This window comes from Narcine bancroftii, chromosome 3 (genome assembly GCF_036971445.1).
Source record: "Narcine bancroftii isolate sNarBan1 chromosome 3, sNarBan1.hap1, whole genome shotgun sequence".
NCBI lineage: Eukaryota > Metazoa > Chordata > Chondrichthyes > Torpediniformes > Narcinidae > Narcine > Narcine bancroftii.
In genome coordinates, this window is record NC_091471.1 from 48310839 (window position 1) to 48328900 (window position 18062).

At 39.4% G+C, this 18062-nt stretch overlaps 1 protein-coding gene across 4 annotated transcripts in view; it reads left to right on the top strand.

The window, feature by feature from the left end:
- malt1 (MALT paracaspase 1) overlaps positions 1-18062 on the top strand; it is a 122959-nt gene that overhangs the window by 55653 nt on the left and 49244 nt on the right. For all 4 annotated transcript variants that reach the window (XM_069924020.1, XM_069924018.1, XM_069924016.1 and 1 more), the window contains exons 6-8: positions 4267-4445; positions 5583-5679; positions 7876-7917. In XM_069924020.1, the coding sequence (XP_069780121.1) occupies positions 4267-4445; positions 5583-5679; positions 7876-7917 (318 nt within the window). The remainder of the gene's footprint in view (positions 1-4266; positions 4446-5582; positions 5680-7875; positions 7918-18062) is intronic.

The window sequence follows — 18062 nt, forward strand, 5'->3', positions numbered from 1 at the left end:
AATTTCTTCAAACAGTGTGATTTTCCCCCAATCCTTTCTTAACCTCCTGCCTTTCATCTTTATGCCTAGACAGTACATTTCTGATTATCCGAATCACTCGAATTGGTTAACTGCATTTTTCGGAGAACTGAGAAATGGCTTTAAGTAGCCCAGTAGCATCAGCAGAATACTTGTATCGGCCGCCGCCGATCCCCGACACCTCCCCTCCGCCATTGCCGATCCTGACCGGGAGCCCAAGGTCCCCGCTCCTGCAGCCGTCGCTGATCCCCAACACTTTCCCACCGCTGACGCTGATCCTGCCCAGGAGCCAGAGCTCCCCACTCCTGCCTGGGATGCCGCTCTCCCTGATGACATCGGCATAGCAGAATACCAAGTGCAGTGGAGGGTAAAGAAGAAATGGAAAGAGAGAGGGGAGGGAGTTTCCTGAAATTAGCACAATCTTCCCATGCGCTATCTGACCTGCCGACTTCTTCCACTCGCTCACTGATGTTGCCAAATTGGTGCTAGCTGCGCGTCAGAGCCCCACATGAGGACGTCGGGCTAAATTTAGTTTTTCAACTTGTGGCGTCATGTTACGGCTGAAATTTTTTTCAGATAATAGAGAATTTCTGTTAAGTGGCTTTTGGATATTTGGGAAAGTACTGTATTCTCTTAGATTCTCCACAAGAAAAAAAAAAATTCTTACTGTTTACCCTATTGTCACCCCTTATAATTTGCTTATTTTATCATGTCACTTTTCAGACACGTCCACTGAAAAGAAAACAATTCCAGCTTCTTCATTCTCTACTTGTAGCTGAAATACTGTACTCCATATCAGTTAACATTTCCATGCAGCTACTTTGAACAACTTGGGAGATCCAGGCCTTTATTAGAGAAAAAAAGTGCTTTCTTTGACTACATTTCAAATAATGTGTCGATTTTGAAATTATGTCATGTAACTGCTGGTATCCTTTACAGTAACGATTTGTTTAGAAAGAAATGTAATTTGATTACATCTCAGGAATGTTGCAAATCCATGTTACGATTGTGTCCATGTTCACATAAAAATAAGGAACAGTACAAAAGCTTACTTTTACTTCAAAAGGTAGGTTGGATCTAGAAAGAACAAGCTGTATTTGTTTTGGGTAATGCGGCCTTTTAACTGTTTCCTCTAGTAGCAAGAGAAATTTGAAGTGATACCCAAAAGCATTGCAGAGACAGTTTTTTTTGGAAGAGCTCCCATTAGAGAGTATTGGCTTAAATTCTTATGGCAGTTTCTTGACAATGCTAATAAATTATGTGACCTCTGCCATTGCCAAGAGCCGCTTCTGTGTAGATACATGGAGCACATACTGGATTCGTTTGATGGAAGTTAATAAACCTCGAAGTTCAGTAGAATTTGAGTAAAGCACTTTAACTTCATTAATGTATCATGGCTTCAGATACTGTGTATGTGTAAATTAATCTTAGAAGCACAAGGAACACTGGCACATTTCTTTACATAAATGCAAATGCATGTTAAAAGCAAGGCAATTCTACACCATCAATAAATTATTATGTTCTGTTTAGGAATTCTATTTAAGTGAATTAAAAAGATACATTGGAATGGAAATGGGTCTCCGCATATGGTGTTGTTATAACTGACTGCTGGAGGTATTCTAATCTTGAAAGCAGTGTTTTTTGCCTACATTGATATCTCCTTGTTCTTTAATTCAAATATTGTTCTTCTACATGAGATTGGGTATCATGACCCCAACATTAATCAGCTCTAATTTTCCAGGTGCTGAATGGTTTCCTAATCTTCTCTGTGGTGAATGACCCACAGAGGCAATGGGCCTAGTGGTGAAAATATGGTGGGGGATTAATTTTACCATGCATAGTACATTTTTAAAAAAAAATTTGTCTAAGATTGATTGACAGTAGCTTGCCCCATTAGATATTGCACTCAGGATAATCTGTCTCATGTCTGTTTTTACCATCTATTTACAACCATTTATCTATGAATGTGGACCTTGGAAAGGTGGTGGTAGAAGTGGAATTGGTAGAATTAATGCTTCAGTTCTCTTGTGGGTGAGGAGGTAAATTATTGTAAACTGTTTGCTAAGTTACTCCTGTCACTCATTCATATTGATTAAAATCAATGTTACAAATTCTTAACATTTGCAGATGAGTGAAACTTGTCAGATGTGACCCTGGGTAATGACAGATTGTAAAGCAGCAGAGACTGGAAAAATGGGTAGAACAAAGATTAAGGAATAATGTGCAGAATGGCTGCCTTAGTGATTTAAGTTTTCTATCATATTAATACAGAGAATTATGGAGAAGAACAATTTGACAGAAAGCACAAGGATTGGCAATGAACCAAAATGCATTTGCCTTTTGTTCCTGCTTTATGTTGTGTGAATGCTGACACCCCAATGAACATTCCTGAAATGCAGCCCAATTCCATTTGTCCATTAAACCAGTCATTATTGACATTATTTGACCACCGCCAGTGGGCTGATATCGCCTCAAACCGTGCATCTTAGCGCCTCACAGTTCAGCGGGCAGCAACCTCCTTTGAAGAAGACCGCAGAGCCCACCTCACTGACAAAAGACAAAGGAGGAAAAACCCAACATCCAACCCCAACCAACCAATTTTCCCCTGCAACCGCTGCAACCGTGTCTGCCTGTCCCGCATCGGACTTGTCAGCCACAATCGAGCCTGCAGCTGACGTGGACTTTTACCCCCTCCATAAATCTTCGTCCGCGAAGCCAAGCCAAAGAAAAAAGAAGATTGACATAGTTAACTTAAAACTAATACCAACATATTTGAAAATTATTTCTAAATTGGCACATTATTTTTAAATGAATAGGACTTCTGATCTTGATTGAAAGCATAAGCGTTTGGTTTAATTTTATTTATCAGAATCCGAATTTATTGTCATGAACATGTTATGAAATTCGTAGTTTTGCAAGGAATTATATTTTACATAAATTAATTAATGTAAAAAGAAGAGAAAGTGAGGTAATGGCTATAGTTCAAAAGTCATCATTTTTTCTTGAAATCATTATGCTCACAATAATTTCCTTAGCTTGTCACGGATGGATTATCATTCTCAAAGAATCTGTATTTCTCAATGAAATCTAGTTTTGTTGAAATTACAGGATTAGACTTTTAGGACCAACCATATGCCCACCTTTGCTAGTAGGATTCATCAGAGATTAGATATTTTGTTGCAAGTCATTTCTTTGTTTTCCTTAAATTCCCCGAAATGGCACAAGTCAGGAAAGGGAAACTTTGAAGATTCCTGGATGGCAACACTACCACACTCAAATGGTTTAGTGCTTACATAACCAAGAATGTAAATGGTTAATGCAACACCATTACAGTACCAGCAACCTAGGTTCAAATCCAGTGCTGTCTGAAAGGAGGATGTACATTTCTCCTGTGACCTGCATGGGTTTTCTCCAGGTTTCTGTGGTTTCTTCCATCCTCAAAGTATGAGGTTGGTAGGTTAATTGGAAGTTACAGGTTTCATGAGCTAGAATGGCCTTATATCATTGTAATTAAAATGCACTTCATTGACAATACATCCACCATCTTTTGTGTCCTGTGGCCCCACGTAGACATGCACACACAAATACTATTTTCACATATGGCTGATATATGTACCAGGTGCAGGATACACAGCAGCAACTTGTCAAGACTTCTTTGTAGCATCTTCCAAACCTGCAACTTACTCCACCAGAATGAGCAAGTGTTAATGCTATACTGGAACAGCATCAGCTCCATTTCTCTCCATGTTAAACATAACCCTGATATATGGCATCTTCATCGAGCAGTACTATAGCATTAGAGTCAAAGGCTTAACTTCACATCATTCACAACTGGAGATGGACAATAGATGCTGGTCTTGCTGCAGCCATCTATTTATTTTTGCTACTTTGTGAATTTAACTATATTTCAAAGCAGTTTGAAAGCAGTTTCTGATTCTATCATTTCCCTAAAGATAATGGGAAGGGGATGGCTAATCTCTGTCTGCATTATTACCTATGAAGTCTGAACGTAGTTACATGCCCTGTCTCGCCTTTCAGCTTGCTAATTGCTGTCTTACCTCTGTCTTCCATTTTAACAAATCTTCACTGCCACTGCCATCCAAAACTGTCACTCTGTCTTGATCTTAAAGTTGTTATACCTCCCTCAGTTGTACCCTCCCTCAGTGCCACCACTAACCCCCTCATTTAGCATAGATTTTAATATTTATGTGTGAATAGCTAAAAATTATGTAATTGTTTTCCTTCTAGGAGGAAAATTCTTTACCAATGGGTCCAGGCTTCAGATTATAAATCATCCACAAGCTCAAAAGCTAATGGTAGGGGATGCATTAATATTGGAATGTACTGCAATTGGCATACCAATGCCACGTTATCAATGGCTGAGAAATGGTGTGCCAGTCACCAATGGCTCTGAAAGACAATACAAGGTAGTTTCCAGCACTTTATTGTGTTTAAATGTGTGAAGAATGTGCTCTGTTCAAATGTACTGCTCTTTTTCTTTTCGGTCCTTTTCCTGAAAGTACATTGTAACGGGAAAAACAAAAGGTGAGGTTGTGCATCTGAATCGTACATGAGGACACACTTAATATTTATAAAACGAGGAATTCTAGGGATATTTAGGATGGCAGGTAACATCTGTGAAGAAAGAGTTAATATTGCAGTACGTTTAATGTTTTATTTTCAACAATATGACAGAATCCTGAATTGAAATCGCAACAAAATTCCTGGAGAAAATCAGATCATTATCCTGACCCAGCAGTCAATACTTTTCCAGGAACCAATGGTGTGATTGTCTAGTAACTATTAGCTAACTTGCAACTGTTCCTGACTGACCTAAAGATAACCTGCAAGCTTAAATGAAACAATAGTTGACACCAAGTTGACAAGTTTTGTTCATCATCGTTTTTTCAATCTTGGATTCTTGCCCAAACAGAGAATTAAACGTAGAATCTGAATTGACATGTCAGTGCAGAACTAGGGGCATGATAGAGATGTTGTCTTTTTTATGTGGGATGCCAAACCAAGGCTCTCTTTGACTTCTGATATAAAGTGTAAGATCCCATGGCACTATTTGAACATGAATGAGTGAGAAAGTACCATGTTGAATATTTATCACTCAACAATTATCTGGTCATTTGTTTTGTCACTTTTTGTAAGTGTTTTTTCCAATGTCCAAAATATGTACATTAATTGTTCTTGTTTAAGCACATTGCTTTGGCTGTTAAACAGTTTAGGACACACTTTGATGTCATGAAAGATGCCAAACTTTAGTTAATGTCACAAACCTCTGCTCTTAATTTAGATTGTTTCTTTCTAAGTGTTAAGTATAAGCTCTCTACTTAAGCATAAAATATTTGTATACTCTCTCAAGGCCGTTTGCCATCCTGCTTTTGGAAGCATAATTTGCCAAAGTTTGTCCCAAGAAATTCTGAAACCCACAATTGGTTTGATTGTTTGTTGGGGTGGGTGTGATTTTTTTTTCCCTGAAATATAAAATGTTTCATTAGGCAGTTTTTTTAAACCTTTTCTTCTTTTAAGAAACGTGTTCCTTTATTTGTAAACAGATAAATAAAATAAATCTGGACAACCGAGGACAATACTGTTGCCATGTGTTCAATGACATAGCAGAACTATGGAGTTTGGAAGCAAAAATAATTATAGGTAAGAAATTGTATTTTTTGAGATTGGTCTACATTATTTTAAAAGTATATTTTCACCTCATGTAGAAAAAGATTTTTATATGTAGTCCATGCGAGATAAGCACAGAAGAAACCAAAACTTGATTGTTTCACAGAGAAGGGGGCCCATAAACTTTGAGCAAAGCTCTAAAGGAGCCATAGCCAAAAAAAGTTTGAGAATGGCTGATGTAGATTATATACAATCAATAATGTGCTACTCCTAATATTGGGACCTGAACCTCAAAGGGGAAAGAAGTTTTATTTTAAATCTGTATCACAGTGAAGGTATGTTGTGCTTGGCTGGATGCTCATGAAAGGTCTGACCTTCATTGTTACTGCGGGTTAGAACCCTAAACAATGCCTGCAGCCATGATTCACTGTTCAGTCATTCTGTGATGGAAGAACTTTAGATATGGCAGAGTCGCATAATTTTGAGGATACTTCTTGACTCTGTAAATTTCAAGGAGAGAATCTGCGGTTGGTGCATCAAGAGCTCGGATGGAAAGTCAGGGAAGTCAGACGGGCGGACGGCTGTGGCCAAAACAATGGGGTTGACCTTTACACTGGTCAAATGGATGCAATTCTTGGGCCATAAAAGGGGGGGGGGGGTGTTTGACCATTACACATGATCGACCATAACATGAGCATATATGGTAAATTAATATTGTTAGAACTGGGGTAAAAATACATGAATATTTTTTAGCCTGTGTTGCCATCTGCTTGTCACATTTGGGAAAGTAATTAGATAATTAGTAGATTAGATCATTCCAATGACCAGTCTATGGTGAGATCTTTGGAGATTAATTGGTCTTGGGAAATCCAATGATCAGGACTTTGTATATAGGTTTGTGTCCGGTGAGATCTTAGTGTGAATATGGTGTTTAATTTTGCCTGCTGAGATATATGAATGGAAAGATTTCCACAAGATTCATTACTGGAGGCAAAAGTTGAACTTGAGGAAAGTATGGAAGAAATTTTCTTTCTGATCAGACTAGATTAGTGATTCCCAAATTGAGCAATGCTGCCTCACTGTGGGCAGTGGAAAGATCCAAGGAAGCAGTGATGGAAAAGGGGGCGATCAGGGGGTGGTGAGGATAAAGGGGATGTTCTGAACCTTTAGTCTGCTGCAAAGTTTAACGAAGAAGCCAGTGTAGTAATTTTCTGGCAAGACTTGGGGTGATGGTAGTGAGCAAAACAAATGGTGACAAGATATTCTCGCGAGGGCTAGTCTCAGTGGCTGACATGTGGTACTGGCATCACTACCCCCAACCAGCACTGTCACTAACTCCCCCTTTCAGTGCCGCCACGAAACCCCTCTCTCAGCGCCGCCACTACCCCCCCTCAGTGCTGCCACTAACCCCCCCTCTCAGCACCACCACTACCCCCCTCAGTGCTGCCACTAACCCCCCTCAGCAGTGCCAACCCCCCCCTCAGCACCCCCAATATCTCCCCTCAGTGCCACCACTAACTCCCCCCTCAGCGTTGCCACTAACCCCCCTCTCAGCACCATCACTACCCCCCTGTCAGTGCTGCCAATAGTCCCCCTCTTGGCACCATCACTACCCCCCCTCCCAGCACTGCCACTACCCCCCCTTTATTAACCCCCCTCTCAGCCCCCCCAATTTCCCCATTTCAGCACTGCCTCTAACCCCAGCGCCTTTGTATGGGGGGGTGGGGGGGGGAGGACGCTCAGGATGTGGCCTGGAGGCAAAGGGATGGCAGTCTGAAACAGTTTGGGAACCACTAGGCCAGATGGTTACATGCGCAGTATTTCTAATATTAGCTGATATTAAAACAGCAAAGAATATATTTGAGAAAAAAAACACGTGTCTGCACAGTCATCAGTCAGAAGAATAAATCATGAGATTTGGATGTTTATTAATGAGCAAAAAAATTACCTTCAAATTTACTGGATCTCCTGCATAGGTCACGTAGTTATGTTACAGATAATGGGACAAAGTAGATCCTCTTTTGTTATTGGATAACATGTATGGTTGCTTAAAATGGAAAGAACTGCAATTCTTTAATCTGAATAGTACAGGAATCACAAGAGTGGAAAAGATGTAAAAAAAACATATTTCATGAATTGGATCTCTTTGGAAATGTGCATGCTATTTGATACTAACAATGAACTTTGTTATTTTTCTTTTTTTTCATTCAAATTTATTCTGATTGTGAGGTCCCAGGGTCAGTACAGCAGTTGCTGTGGAATGTGACGAAGGTAAGGTGTTGTTATGGCACGTTAACTCAAATGTACAATGATCACTTCATGATTTGCTTTGCCTGAATTGACTTCTCTGATGGGAAACAGAGATATGTTTATCACTTTAGTTTTTGAACTTGTACGCATGGTAGAGGAGAAATTAAGGCTTCATGGAGATCCTGAGTGAGTGGGTGAGAATGTGAAAGGTGGGTTTAATTTACAGAAATGTATTTTGTTAAATATTAAGAGACTGGGAGTAATGTTGAAGTTCAAAGCCACTGAAAGTCAAACTGAAGTGTAGTAAGTGATCAAAGAGGTCTATGATGTGCTAGTCTTCATTCTTCTTTGGCTTGGCTTCGCGGACGAAGATTTATGGAGGGGGTAAAAAAGTCCACGTCAGTTGCAGGCTCGTTTGTGGCTGACAAGTCCGATGCGGGACAGGCAGACACGATTGCAGCGGTTGCAGGGGAAAATTGGTTGGTTGGGGTTGGGTGTTGGGTTTTTCCTCCTAGTCTTTATTACAAGAGAACTGAATACAGGAGTAAGGAATTCGCATTGCAATTGTATTGTGCTTTGATGAAATTGAAACTGGAGTATTGTATATAGTTTTGTTATCTTCTTTCTTTGGCTTGGCTTCGCGGACGAAGATTTATCGAGGGGGTAAAAAAGTCCACGTCAGCTGCAGGCTCGTTTGTGGCTGACCAGTCCGATGCGGGACAGGCAGACACGGTTGCAGCGGCTGCAGGGGAAGATTGGTTGGTTGGGGTTGGGTGTTGGGTTTTTCCTCCTTTGCCTTTTGTCAGTGAGGTGGGCTCTGCGGTCTTCTTCAAAGGAGGCTGCTGCCCGCCAAACTGTGAGGCGCCAAGATGCACGGTTTGAGGCGTTATCAGCCCACTGGCGGTGGTCAATGTGGCAGGCACCAAGAGATTTCTTTTGTTATATGTGCTTAAGAAAGGATGTCCTCACACCAGTGGGAGTGTAGAGTGGATACACTCGGTTCCAACAATGGCAGGTCTTTATTATATAAAGAGTTTGAATAGATGCTTTCACTGATGTTCACTGATGTTCAGAAAAATCTTATTGGAATGTAAACAATTTTCAAAAAACCTTGGAAGGCGAGCTGCAGGGAGATTATTTCCTCTGATCAGAGGACCAGGTTTCAGAACAAGGAGTAAGCTGTTTAGTACTAAAATGAGGAGAATCTTTTTTTTCCTCTCAAAGGGTCACGAATGTTTGGACCTGTGGAGGCTTAGCCATGTTCATTTAAAGCAAAGTTTAGTATATATCTGGATATTAAAGGAATCCAGTGATACGGGGATTGAGCTGGAAAATGAAGCTAAGCTAAAAGACCATTCAAGAACCTAATGAATTGTGAAGGAAGTTTAAAAACCTGAATGGTCTTCTCTACTTTTATATGTTTTCAATATTGTCATAGCTTGTTATTGCATAAAAATATAATGATCAATTCTGACTTATCAAAGAGATGTATGCAACAAACATGTAGTGGAATGAAAATAACGTGATTAGTTTGGAAATGTTTTGCTTACTTCATCATGACCGTTTTGATTTAATTGGGTTTGTCAGTGATTTCACTGAAATTTTTATTGCATCACCTGGCCTCACTCGTTAAACAAAATGAAAATAATGGCAATTCTTTTCCCATCATTTCTGATGCTTTCCCCAAACATTTGGTCAATCAATGACATTCAAACTGCTCCAACTTTGCTGTTATATCTTAGCCTGGTCTTAAGTTTGAACATCCTTTCTGAATATTTTCACCCCACTTCCTTTCTTTCCTCAAGATTCCTTTATTGTCATATAATAAAACAGATGTAATATTACATGAAATTGAACAGTAGGGCAGGCAAAGATTTGCCATCAGCAGAAGTTGTATGGCACTCCTTATAATCAGTGAAGGAGAAGCAAGAGAGAATTCCTTCAGTCACCAAGTCTCTGTGGATTCACCTCCAGCACTCCCATAACCTCTGCAGCCATGTAGACTTCAGTCCAAACCATCAGCAACCCAAGTTCCAGATCCAAATCTCCAACATGATTAGGAAGCCTTCCGATCTTGATGCTCCCTGGGATCCTTTCCTGCCCTTGGCACCCTCTTCTATCCAAGCTCCAATACCTGGTAGCCCTTCTGCCACTCTCCAGTAGACTGCAACCCATTGGGGGTAATTTGACCACATGTCGCACACAGCCTACATGGATTCCTTGCCTTGAGTTGCGAACAGGCCACAGCCTGTGTGTGTTCTTCACCTGCAGAGCCCCTCATTGGTGCACTGCCGTGGTCACCATTGTTTAAGGGACTCTTTGGAACATTTTTGTTTTGCCCAGCTATTAATCATGGTTCAGGATCATCCCATGCTTCAGTGTTATAAACTCTTATAAAATACCTTGAGAAGTATGAATTAAAGTGTATTCATAAATACAAATTGTTTATCAAAACAACACTACATCTGGTAAACGGTTTCATTTTGGAGTTGATCTATTTTCCTCTTCACTGTTTATACTTACAATTATTCAGATTATTTCAATTCACCAAAAAAGTTCTTTTTTTTTCAATAAAATCAGCAAAATGATGCTTAAAAAGCCTTTGATTTTCCATTTTGAATATTTGATCTCATTCTTTGCAAAGTGATATCTAGGTCCATCTTGTTGTATAATCTACTGTTGTTTACATCTTTCTGGACCTACTGCTATGAAGAACAAACAGGATTTCTATTGGGTGTTCAAAGGAAATGGAGATAATATTTTTCAACTACAATCGATATTTTTGAATTTTTCAGATAAGCCTTCATATCAAGAGGGTTTGAGTATAGGAACAAGGATTCCTTACTGCAGCTGTACAGGGCCTTGGTGAGACCACACCTGGAGTATTGTGTGCAGTTTTGGTCACCTTATCTAAGGAAGGATGTTCTTGCAATGGAGGGAGTGCAGAGGCGATTCACCAGGCTGATACCTGGAATGGCAGGAATGACTTATGAGGAAAGATTGCGCAAATTGGGATTGTACTCGTTGGAGTTTAGAAGATTGAGAGGGGATCTCATAGAGACATATAAAATTCTGGCAGGACTGGACAGAATGGATGCAGATGGGATGTTTCCAATGATGGGAAAATCCAGAACCCGGGGCCATGGTTTGAGGATAAAAGGCAAACCATTTAGGACCGAGATGAGGAGGAATTTCTTTACCCAGAGGGTGGTGAATCTGTGGAATTCATTGCCACAGAGGGCAGTAGAGGCAGGTTCATTAAATATATTTAAGAGGGAATTAGATCTATTTCTTCAGTATAAGGGTATTAAAGGTTACGGAGGGAAGGCGGGGACGGGGTACTGAACTTTAAGATCAGCCATGATCTCGTTGAATGGCGGAGCAGGCTCGAAGGGTCGAATGACCTACTCCTGCTCCTATCTTCTATGTTTCTATGAAGCTTCCTGACAAATCAATAAGTTTTTTTTCACACATCATGTTCCAGACTCTAGAGATAAGGTTTGAGTTTCCATCATATAAATGATATGTGTCTGAGTGCCTGCTGTTCTTATTGAAAGAATTATAATAATACCTGTAGAGCTCGTCGAAATAATCAAAGACTTGTTGATCCAAACCAAGGCTTTTATTAGCAAAAGACAGGAGCTCTTCACAGGTGGCCAACCAGTCCAGAATGATCCGACCTGGCTAGGGACACAACCCTTTAAGGCCCAGACAGTAGGCGTGGCTAAGCTCTCAGCCAATCGCTGTAAGCACAGTCTAGATACTGTAACTATATACACTATATACATTGGTGATAGATCTGTACTATCACAATACCCTATGATAACTCTACCCTCCCTTTAAACTCAAGGACTGAATAGAATTTGCCAGATTTAATTTTATCCCAGAATTGGTGCCAGGGATTCAGAATCAGTGGTCATCGAATCGCTTAGTACTGTGCTTGTTAGTCAGATTTGCAGGAACCATTGAAATATGGAACATTTATTAAGATAAAGTTAGCATCTAGATTTTTAGAATTGTTGCCTATTCTCAGCTAATAATATTCACTTTTCAAGATTTTGTGCACCAAAAATGGATTGTGACCATTGATAAAATATTGAGGCATTTCCTTGCTATTGATTTAACTGTCTTAGTGTCATGGATGTGTATAGCATGGAAACAAGCTATTCGGTCTACCACATCCATGCTGACAATGGCTTCCTCTGTACTCACCCCCATCTCTCAGCACTTGGTCCGTGCCCATCTATGCCTAAGCAAATGAAATGCTCACCTGGAGGCTTCATGTACAGTTAACTATCCTACTTCAAACAATCTCTCAGGTTGTGGATGCGAGATACTCACTGTGTAGGAGCCAGAATTCACCTCATCACTTTGTTTATTGTTGATGATAGTAGATGCTGGCGCCAGCGGCATCCTGGGGACTGGAGGCTGTGTGCATTCTTTTTCTGCCAGAGCACATTGTAGTGAACTGGGAATTCACTACTGGTGGGATGCTCTAAGGACTGGCTCCTCCCCTGACTCCACCCCCCACATATCCCGATATAAACCCTGTACCCCCGCCAAAACCCCAGCTCAGTTCGCAGACCATGTGTGCAATTCTTATTGAATAAAAGCGTGTTGTACGCTCTCTGGTCTTGAGTGCTCTCAGTTGCACTACACACAAGCACTATTCTCTTCAGTTGTTGGAGCTTGCAAGTAAAAAATACAACTTCAACCTAGATTTAAAAGAATTAAACAAAGGGGCTGATTTGATGGAGGGAGGAATGTTTTCCACAGTTTGGGGGCTACAATAGCAAAGGCACAATATCCCCTGAGTTTGCGATTTGAGCACGGAACAACCAAGCGCCTTAAATTGGCCGATCTGAGGGGGTCTTGACGTGGAGTAGGGAGATAAAAGATCAGTGATGTAGGAGGGGGCTGGTCCATTAATGGCTTTGTAAACAAACTGGAGAATTTTAAAATCTATTCTGAGCCGTACTGCCAGCCAGTGAAGGGAGGCCAGAATAAGGGTGATATGGTCCTCCTTCTTGGCTCCTGTCAGGAGCCTTCCTGCAGCATTCTGAACAAGTTGCAGATGGGATAATGACATCTGACTAATTCCTATACAGGTTCCTAACCTTTTATCCAGGAATCTTCCAGATTTCGGAATCATTTTAAAATGGCGGTCCCATTAAGCAAATGCGATGTTTCAAAATCATACAAAACAACGGGCGCAGAGTGTTAAGTTTTTTTTTTAACTTTATTTAAAAAATAAGTAAAGAGTATAACATACAATCTAAATATTCAAACACAAAATAATTTGACAAAGATTTATATATATAAAGAAAAACCAAACACAACAAACATAAAAAACAAATATAAAAAGAACAAAAAAAAAGAAAAAAATACCCTTTTCCCACCCTAGCTAGCTCCCTAAAAGGGATCCAAAATATAAATCATATATATAAATTTTTTAAATAAATGTTAATAACAGTTCAAAATACATCCAATTGCATATATTTCAAATACGGAGACCACTCATCAACAAAAAAAATAATTATCTTGTACATTAATTTCTACATCATTTTCCAAGTACTAGCAATGCATTTACACGCTACCGATAACACCAAACGTACAAAAGCAATTTGAACTTTATCCAAACCCATTCCCCTTAATGAATACAAATCTCCCAACAAAAAAATTATTGGATCCAAGGGTAGTTTAAAATTATACAACTTTTCAAAAAATTTTAATTTCTTGCCAAAATGGTTGGACTTTCACACAGGTCCAAACAGCATGTAAAAAAAAGTACCAGTACATAAACCACATCTAAAGCAAGAATCCAAATTACTAAACCCTTACTTTTTTAACTTTTCCGGGGTCAAATACAATTGATGTAAAAAATTATAATTGACCATATCATATCTTACATTAGTCAATTTAATTACATTGTCTTGACACATGTTCACCCAATAATCTTCAGGAAAAGTAAACAATAAATCAGTCTCCCATTTAAGTTTAGATTTTTCCTAATCTGGTTTATCCATATTATCCGGTAATAAATTATACATAACTGAAACATAATCCTTCTTTGGTATAGTAGAAGTCAAAGATTCAAATTTCGATAAAGTAGGTAAATACATCTCTCTACTATAATTATCCTTTACCAAAGCCCTAAGCTGATAATACACAAATAAAGAATTTAATGGTATTTCAAATTGTTCTCCACAAAACAGTCCTGTATTGTCTTTATACCTTTAGAATTTCAAATCTTTAAATAACTATTAAACATTGAAAAAGGAATAAGCCAATTATTATATAATGGAGTTAAAATTGATAATTTATCTTTTGACCCCAAAAAAAATTTTTTTAATCCAAATCTTTAATAAATGTTTCAGTATTGGCATATCATATTCCTGTATTAAAATCAAATTCCAACAGAATATAAATTCATGTATCTCCATTCTAGGTAGACATGATATCTCCACCTTAGCCCAACTAGGAGGTTGAACCAAATCCATCAGTCTACTAATAAACTTCAACTGAGCTGCCTCATAATATTAACTCTTAAAACTCTACCAGCATTTCCTTCAAAGTAGATTCCAATTCAAATGGTAAATTCTTATGAATTAAAATCGCTACTCCTTTTGCTTTAGAATTAAAAGAAGAATAAAAAACTTGATCAACCCAGTCTCTTTTCAATTTCAAATGTTCTTTCTCAGTCAAATGTGTTGTAAAAAAAAATATCAATTTTCAGATGAAAATTTTTCTATACGCCAATACTCTCTTTCTCTTTATTGGGTTATTTAACCCCTGAACATTAAAAGTTGCAAAGTTCAATTTAGACATAATTTTAACTATTAATAAATACACACACTAAAAACTTAAACTCTATAAAATAATGCTCCACTTTGTAATCCTTCAAAAATTAAAAAAAATTAAAAAAAATTAAAAAGGAGGGGAAAAACCCTCTTAAAAAAATTCAAAACAAAAATTAAAAAAAAAACAACACACACACCAAAAAAAAACCACCCAAAAGCAGTATTACCCTTAAAAACTGGGTGTGGAAAACAAAGTTTTCGGTGTCATCCACCCTCCCCCCCACCCAGATACATATTTATTATATGGATAAACACATTCAAATATAGTCCAAATCTTCAACCCAGTAACTCCAAACCTAACAATTGCTCCGGATCTTTGATATCAAGAGGATTCTGTATTTCTTCTTTCTTTCCATTTTTTCCATTCTTTCCATTCTTTCCATTTCGACTGCCATTTCCATTTCCATTTAATCTCCTTTTTGGAGACAAAGGCGAAAAACTACCATTTCTTCTCAATTCTGGCAGGGAGTTCACAAAAACTAAGGCATCATGATCCTTTTCAAAAAATTGAGATTGAAAGTTTCCATAAAAAACCTTCAAAATTGCAGGGTAACAAAAAGCGAACTTGTAACCTTTTCACCATAAAACATCTTAAGCTGTATTGAATTCTCGCTGTCCTGACTCAAATCAGCATTTAATAAAAAGCACTCTGTTATTTTGAACCATTAATGGGGATTGGTTTTGTCATGCTTTTTGTACTACCATACGTAAAATCATTTCTCTATCCTGATATTTTAAACAACGAATCAAAATTGCTCTTGGCGGTTGGCCTGGAAGCGGTTTTCTTCTCAGAGCTCTATGAGTCCTATTTAACTCCAAACCTTCAGGAAAAAACTCTTTACCCAAAATTTCTGGGATCCAGCGTTTAAAGGATTTTATAGGATCAGAGCCTTCAATATCTTCTGGAAGACCAACTATCTTCACATTATTTCTCCGACTCTGATTTTCCAAAGAATCAATCTTCTTCAATAAGTCTCTTTTCTGAATTCCCCAATCTACGAAAGATCCTTCCGCTTTTTCTCTATTACGCTCCACTTGACTTTGACACACAGAAAAAGCTGTCTCAATTTTCTTAAAATTTTCTTGTACAGTATCAACAGATTTTATACATCTATTAATGTCACATTCATAACTCGCTTCATATTTGACATTTCTTCGCATAAAGTATGCATCTTCATTTTCACGTCCATAAATCCTTGATTCATTTGATCTGATACTTGTTTTGACATATTTCCCATCTGATAGGCAATCCCTTCCAGAACTGTAAATACTGAATTCATTCCAGATTCCGATTCCGCTTTTTGAGGTTTACCTTCATAGGTTGCTGGCTCCCCCTACTGGACGTACTCTGCAAAGGTAAGTAATTCCTCTTCTTCTGTCGGTGTGGATGCCTTGGCAGTGCAGTTGTGGGTCTGGACACCCGACGCCAGCACCGGCATTCGGGCTCCCCCGCAGCCCACACCTTATCAAGGAACTCCCGGATCCGCGATGCTCCATGCAGGCCGGGCAAAGCCACGGGGTGCATCGGAGCATCTTCCGACACTACTTCGCACATCCCCAGGCCGCCCGGCAAGATCGCGGTGCTGTGGGTCTCCCTGTCGACCGTGTCGTCCGCACACACGGCTTCACGTGCGTGCAGATCGGCAGCGGCTGAACTCACCAAGATGTCGGTGCCATCTTGCGGGAGCAAGGTCGGCACCGGTGTCAAAATCAGTTGGGCTGGGGTCCTCTAGGCCTTAGGAATCGCCGAAATCATCTCCGAGGATTCCGCTTTAAAGGTACGCCTCAATTCTTCCGTACTTTTAAATGGCAATTTCTTTTGAAGTTGAGCCTTAGATTTTTTTTTACATTAGTTGCCATAGTAATTTACTATTGTTTAAAAAATTTAAAATATTTTTAACTAATTTTAAACAACTTAAAGTCGGGCGTTTAATGTTCCAGCTGGGAGAAGGTGGAATACACGTCTTGCCTTTATGCCATCTTGCCATGACCCCCGCACAGGGTGTTAAGTGAATTTAATAAAGACCATAAAAGACCTTAATATCATTAGGCATAGTTTTTTTTAATTTTAAAGTAAAACTTCAAAATAAAACTGGCTCTTCCCCTGTCCTCTCTTTGGTGGAAAGGTTACTCTCGGCCCCGAGTACCTGGTGGGAGAGAAGCAGGCTGTGGCTAGTTCAATGTGATAGCAATGGCCGTCTTCCCTAGCCATAATACCCCATGCAGCTGGAACCACTTCTGGTGCTGGCAGAGTAGTTCCAGCTACATGGGGGATTATGGGTAATGAAGATGGCCTTTTCTCCCACATTGAGCTGTTGCCAGCTGCTGCCATGAGTGAACTCCAGGCTCGGCAGCACTGGGCCCATGCTGCTGCGTCGGGAGCTAGATGGTTGGGGGGAATGACTGGGGATGGGGAGGAGGTGCATCATTTTTCATTACTGAAAACAGTGCCGGTTTTTGGGTATTTGGATCCCTGATAAAAGGTTAGACCCCTGTGTATAGAGAGTTAGAGTAGTCTAAATGGGAGAAAATGAGGGCATGGATAACTTTCTCAAGGTCTTTCAGTGACAGGAATTATTTGATTTTGGCAATAGTGAGGAAATTGAAAAAGCTAGCTTTGTTTGTCAAACTTGAAGGTGGAATTAAATATCACACCAAAGTATTTGATGTGTGGTTTGATGAGGGTGGATAAGTTACCAAGAGTATTGGAGATACTTTTGGTGGACTTGGGGTGTCCAAATAGAATGATCTCGGATTTACCTTCATTTAGCTGCAGGAAGTCTTGAAACAAACTGAAACTCACCCGGTAGCCAAGGAACTGTTACTAATAGAGAGGATGTTAGTACCGGCTTTATCAAAAACCATCTCTCAGGAAGGGAGTAGAGATAATGTCAAGGGGGCAGGTTGTCGACTTCATTGCGTACACAGTATTTCTAAAGGTGGGTAGTGTGTTTGGACTGAAGCAGTCCAGGTTGGATGAACAGAGCTGTGGTACAGTTAGATTGCGGATGGAGGGGGGAATGTTGGTTCTGATGTTCTCGACTTTGTTTATGAAAAATTTTAAAAATTCTTTGCATTTATTAAGGGATGCATCAGAATTGGTATTAGGTGCAAGATCAATGAATGAGTTGATGGCATTGAACAAGACCTTGGGATTTTAGGAGTTGTTGGAAATTAGGGTGGCAAAATATTTTGTTCTTTTCGCCTTTACTGTTTCTTGGTTTATGTGCAGGTTCTTTTTCAGAATTTCAAGAGAAAGTTGTAGTTTTCTTGCTTCCACTTGTGTTGGGCTATCCTGAGTGGGGC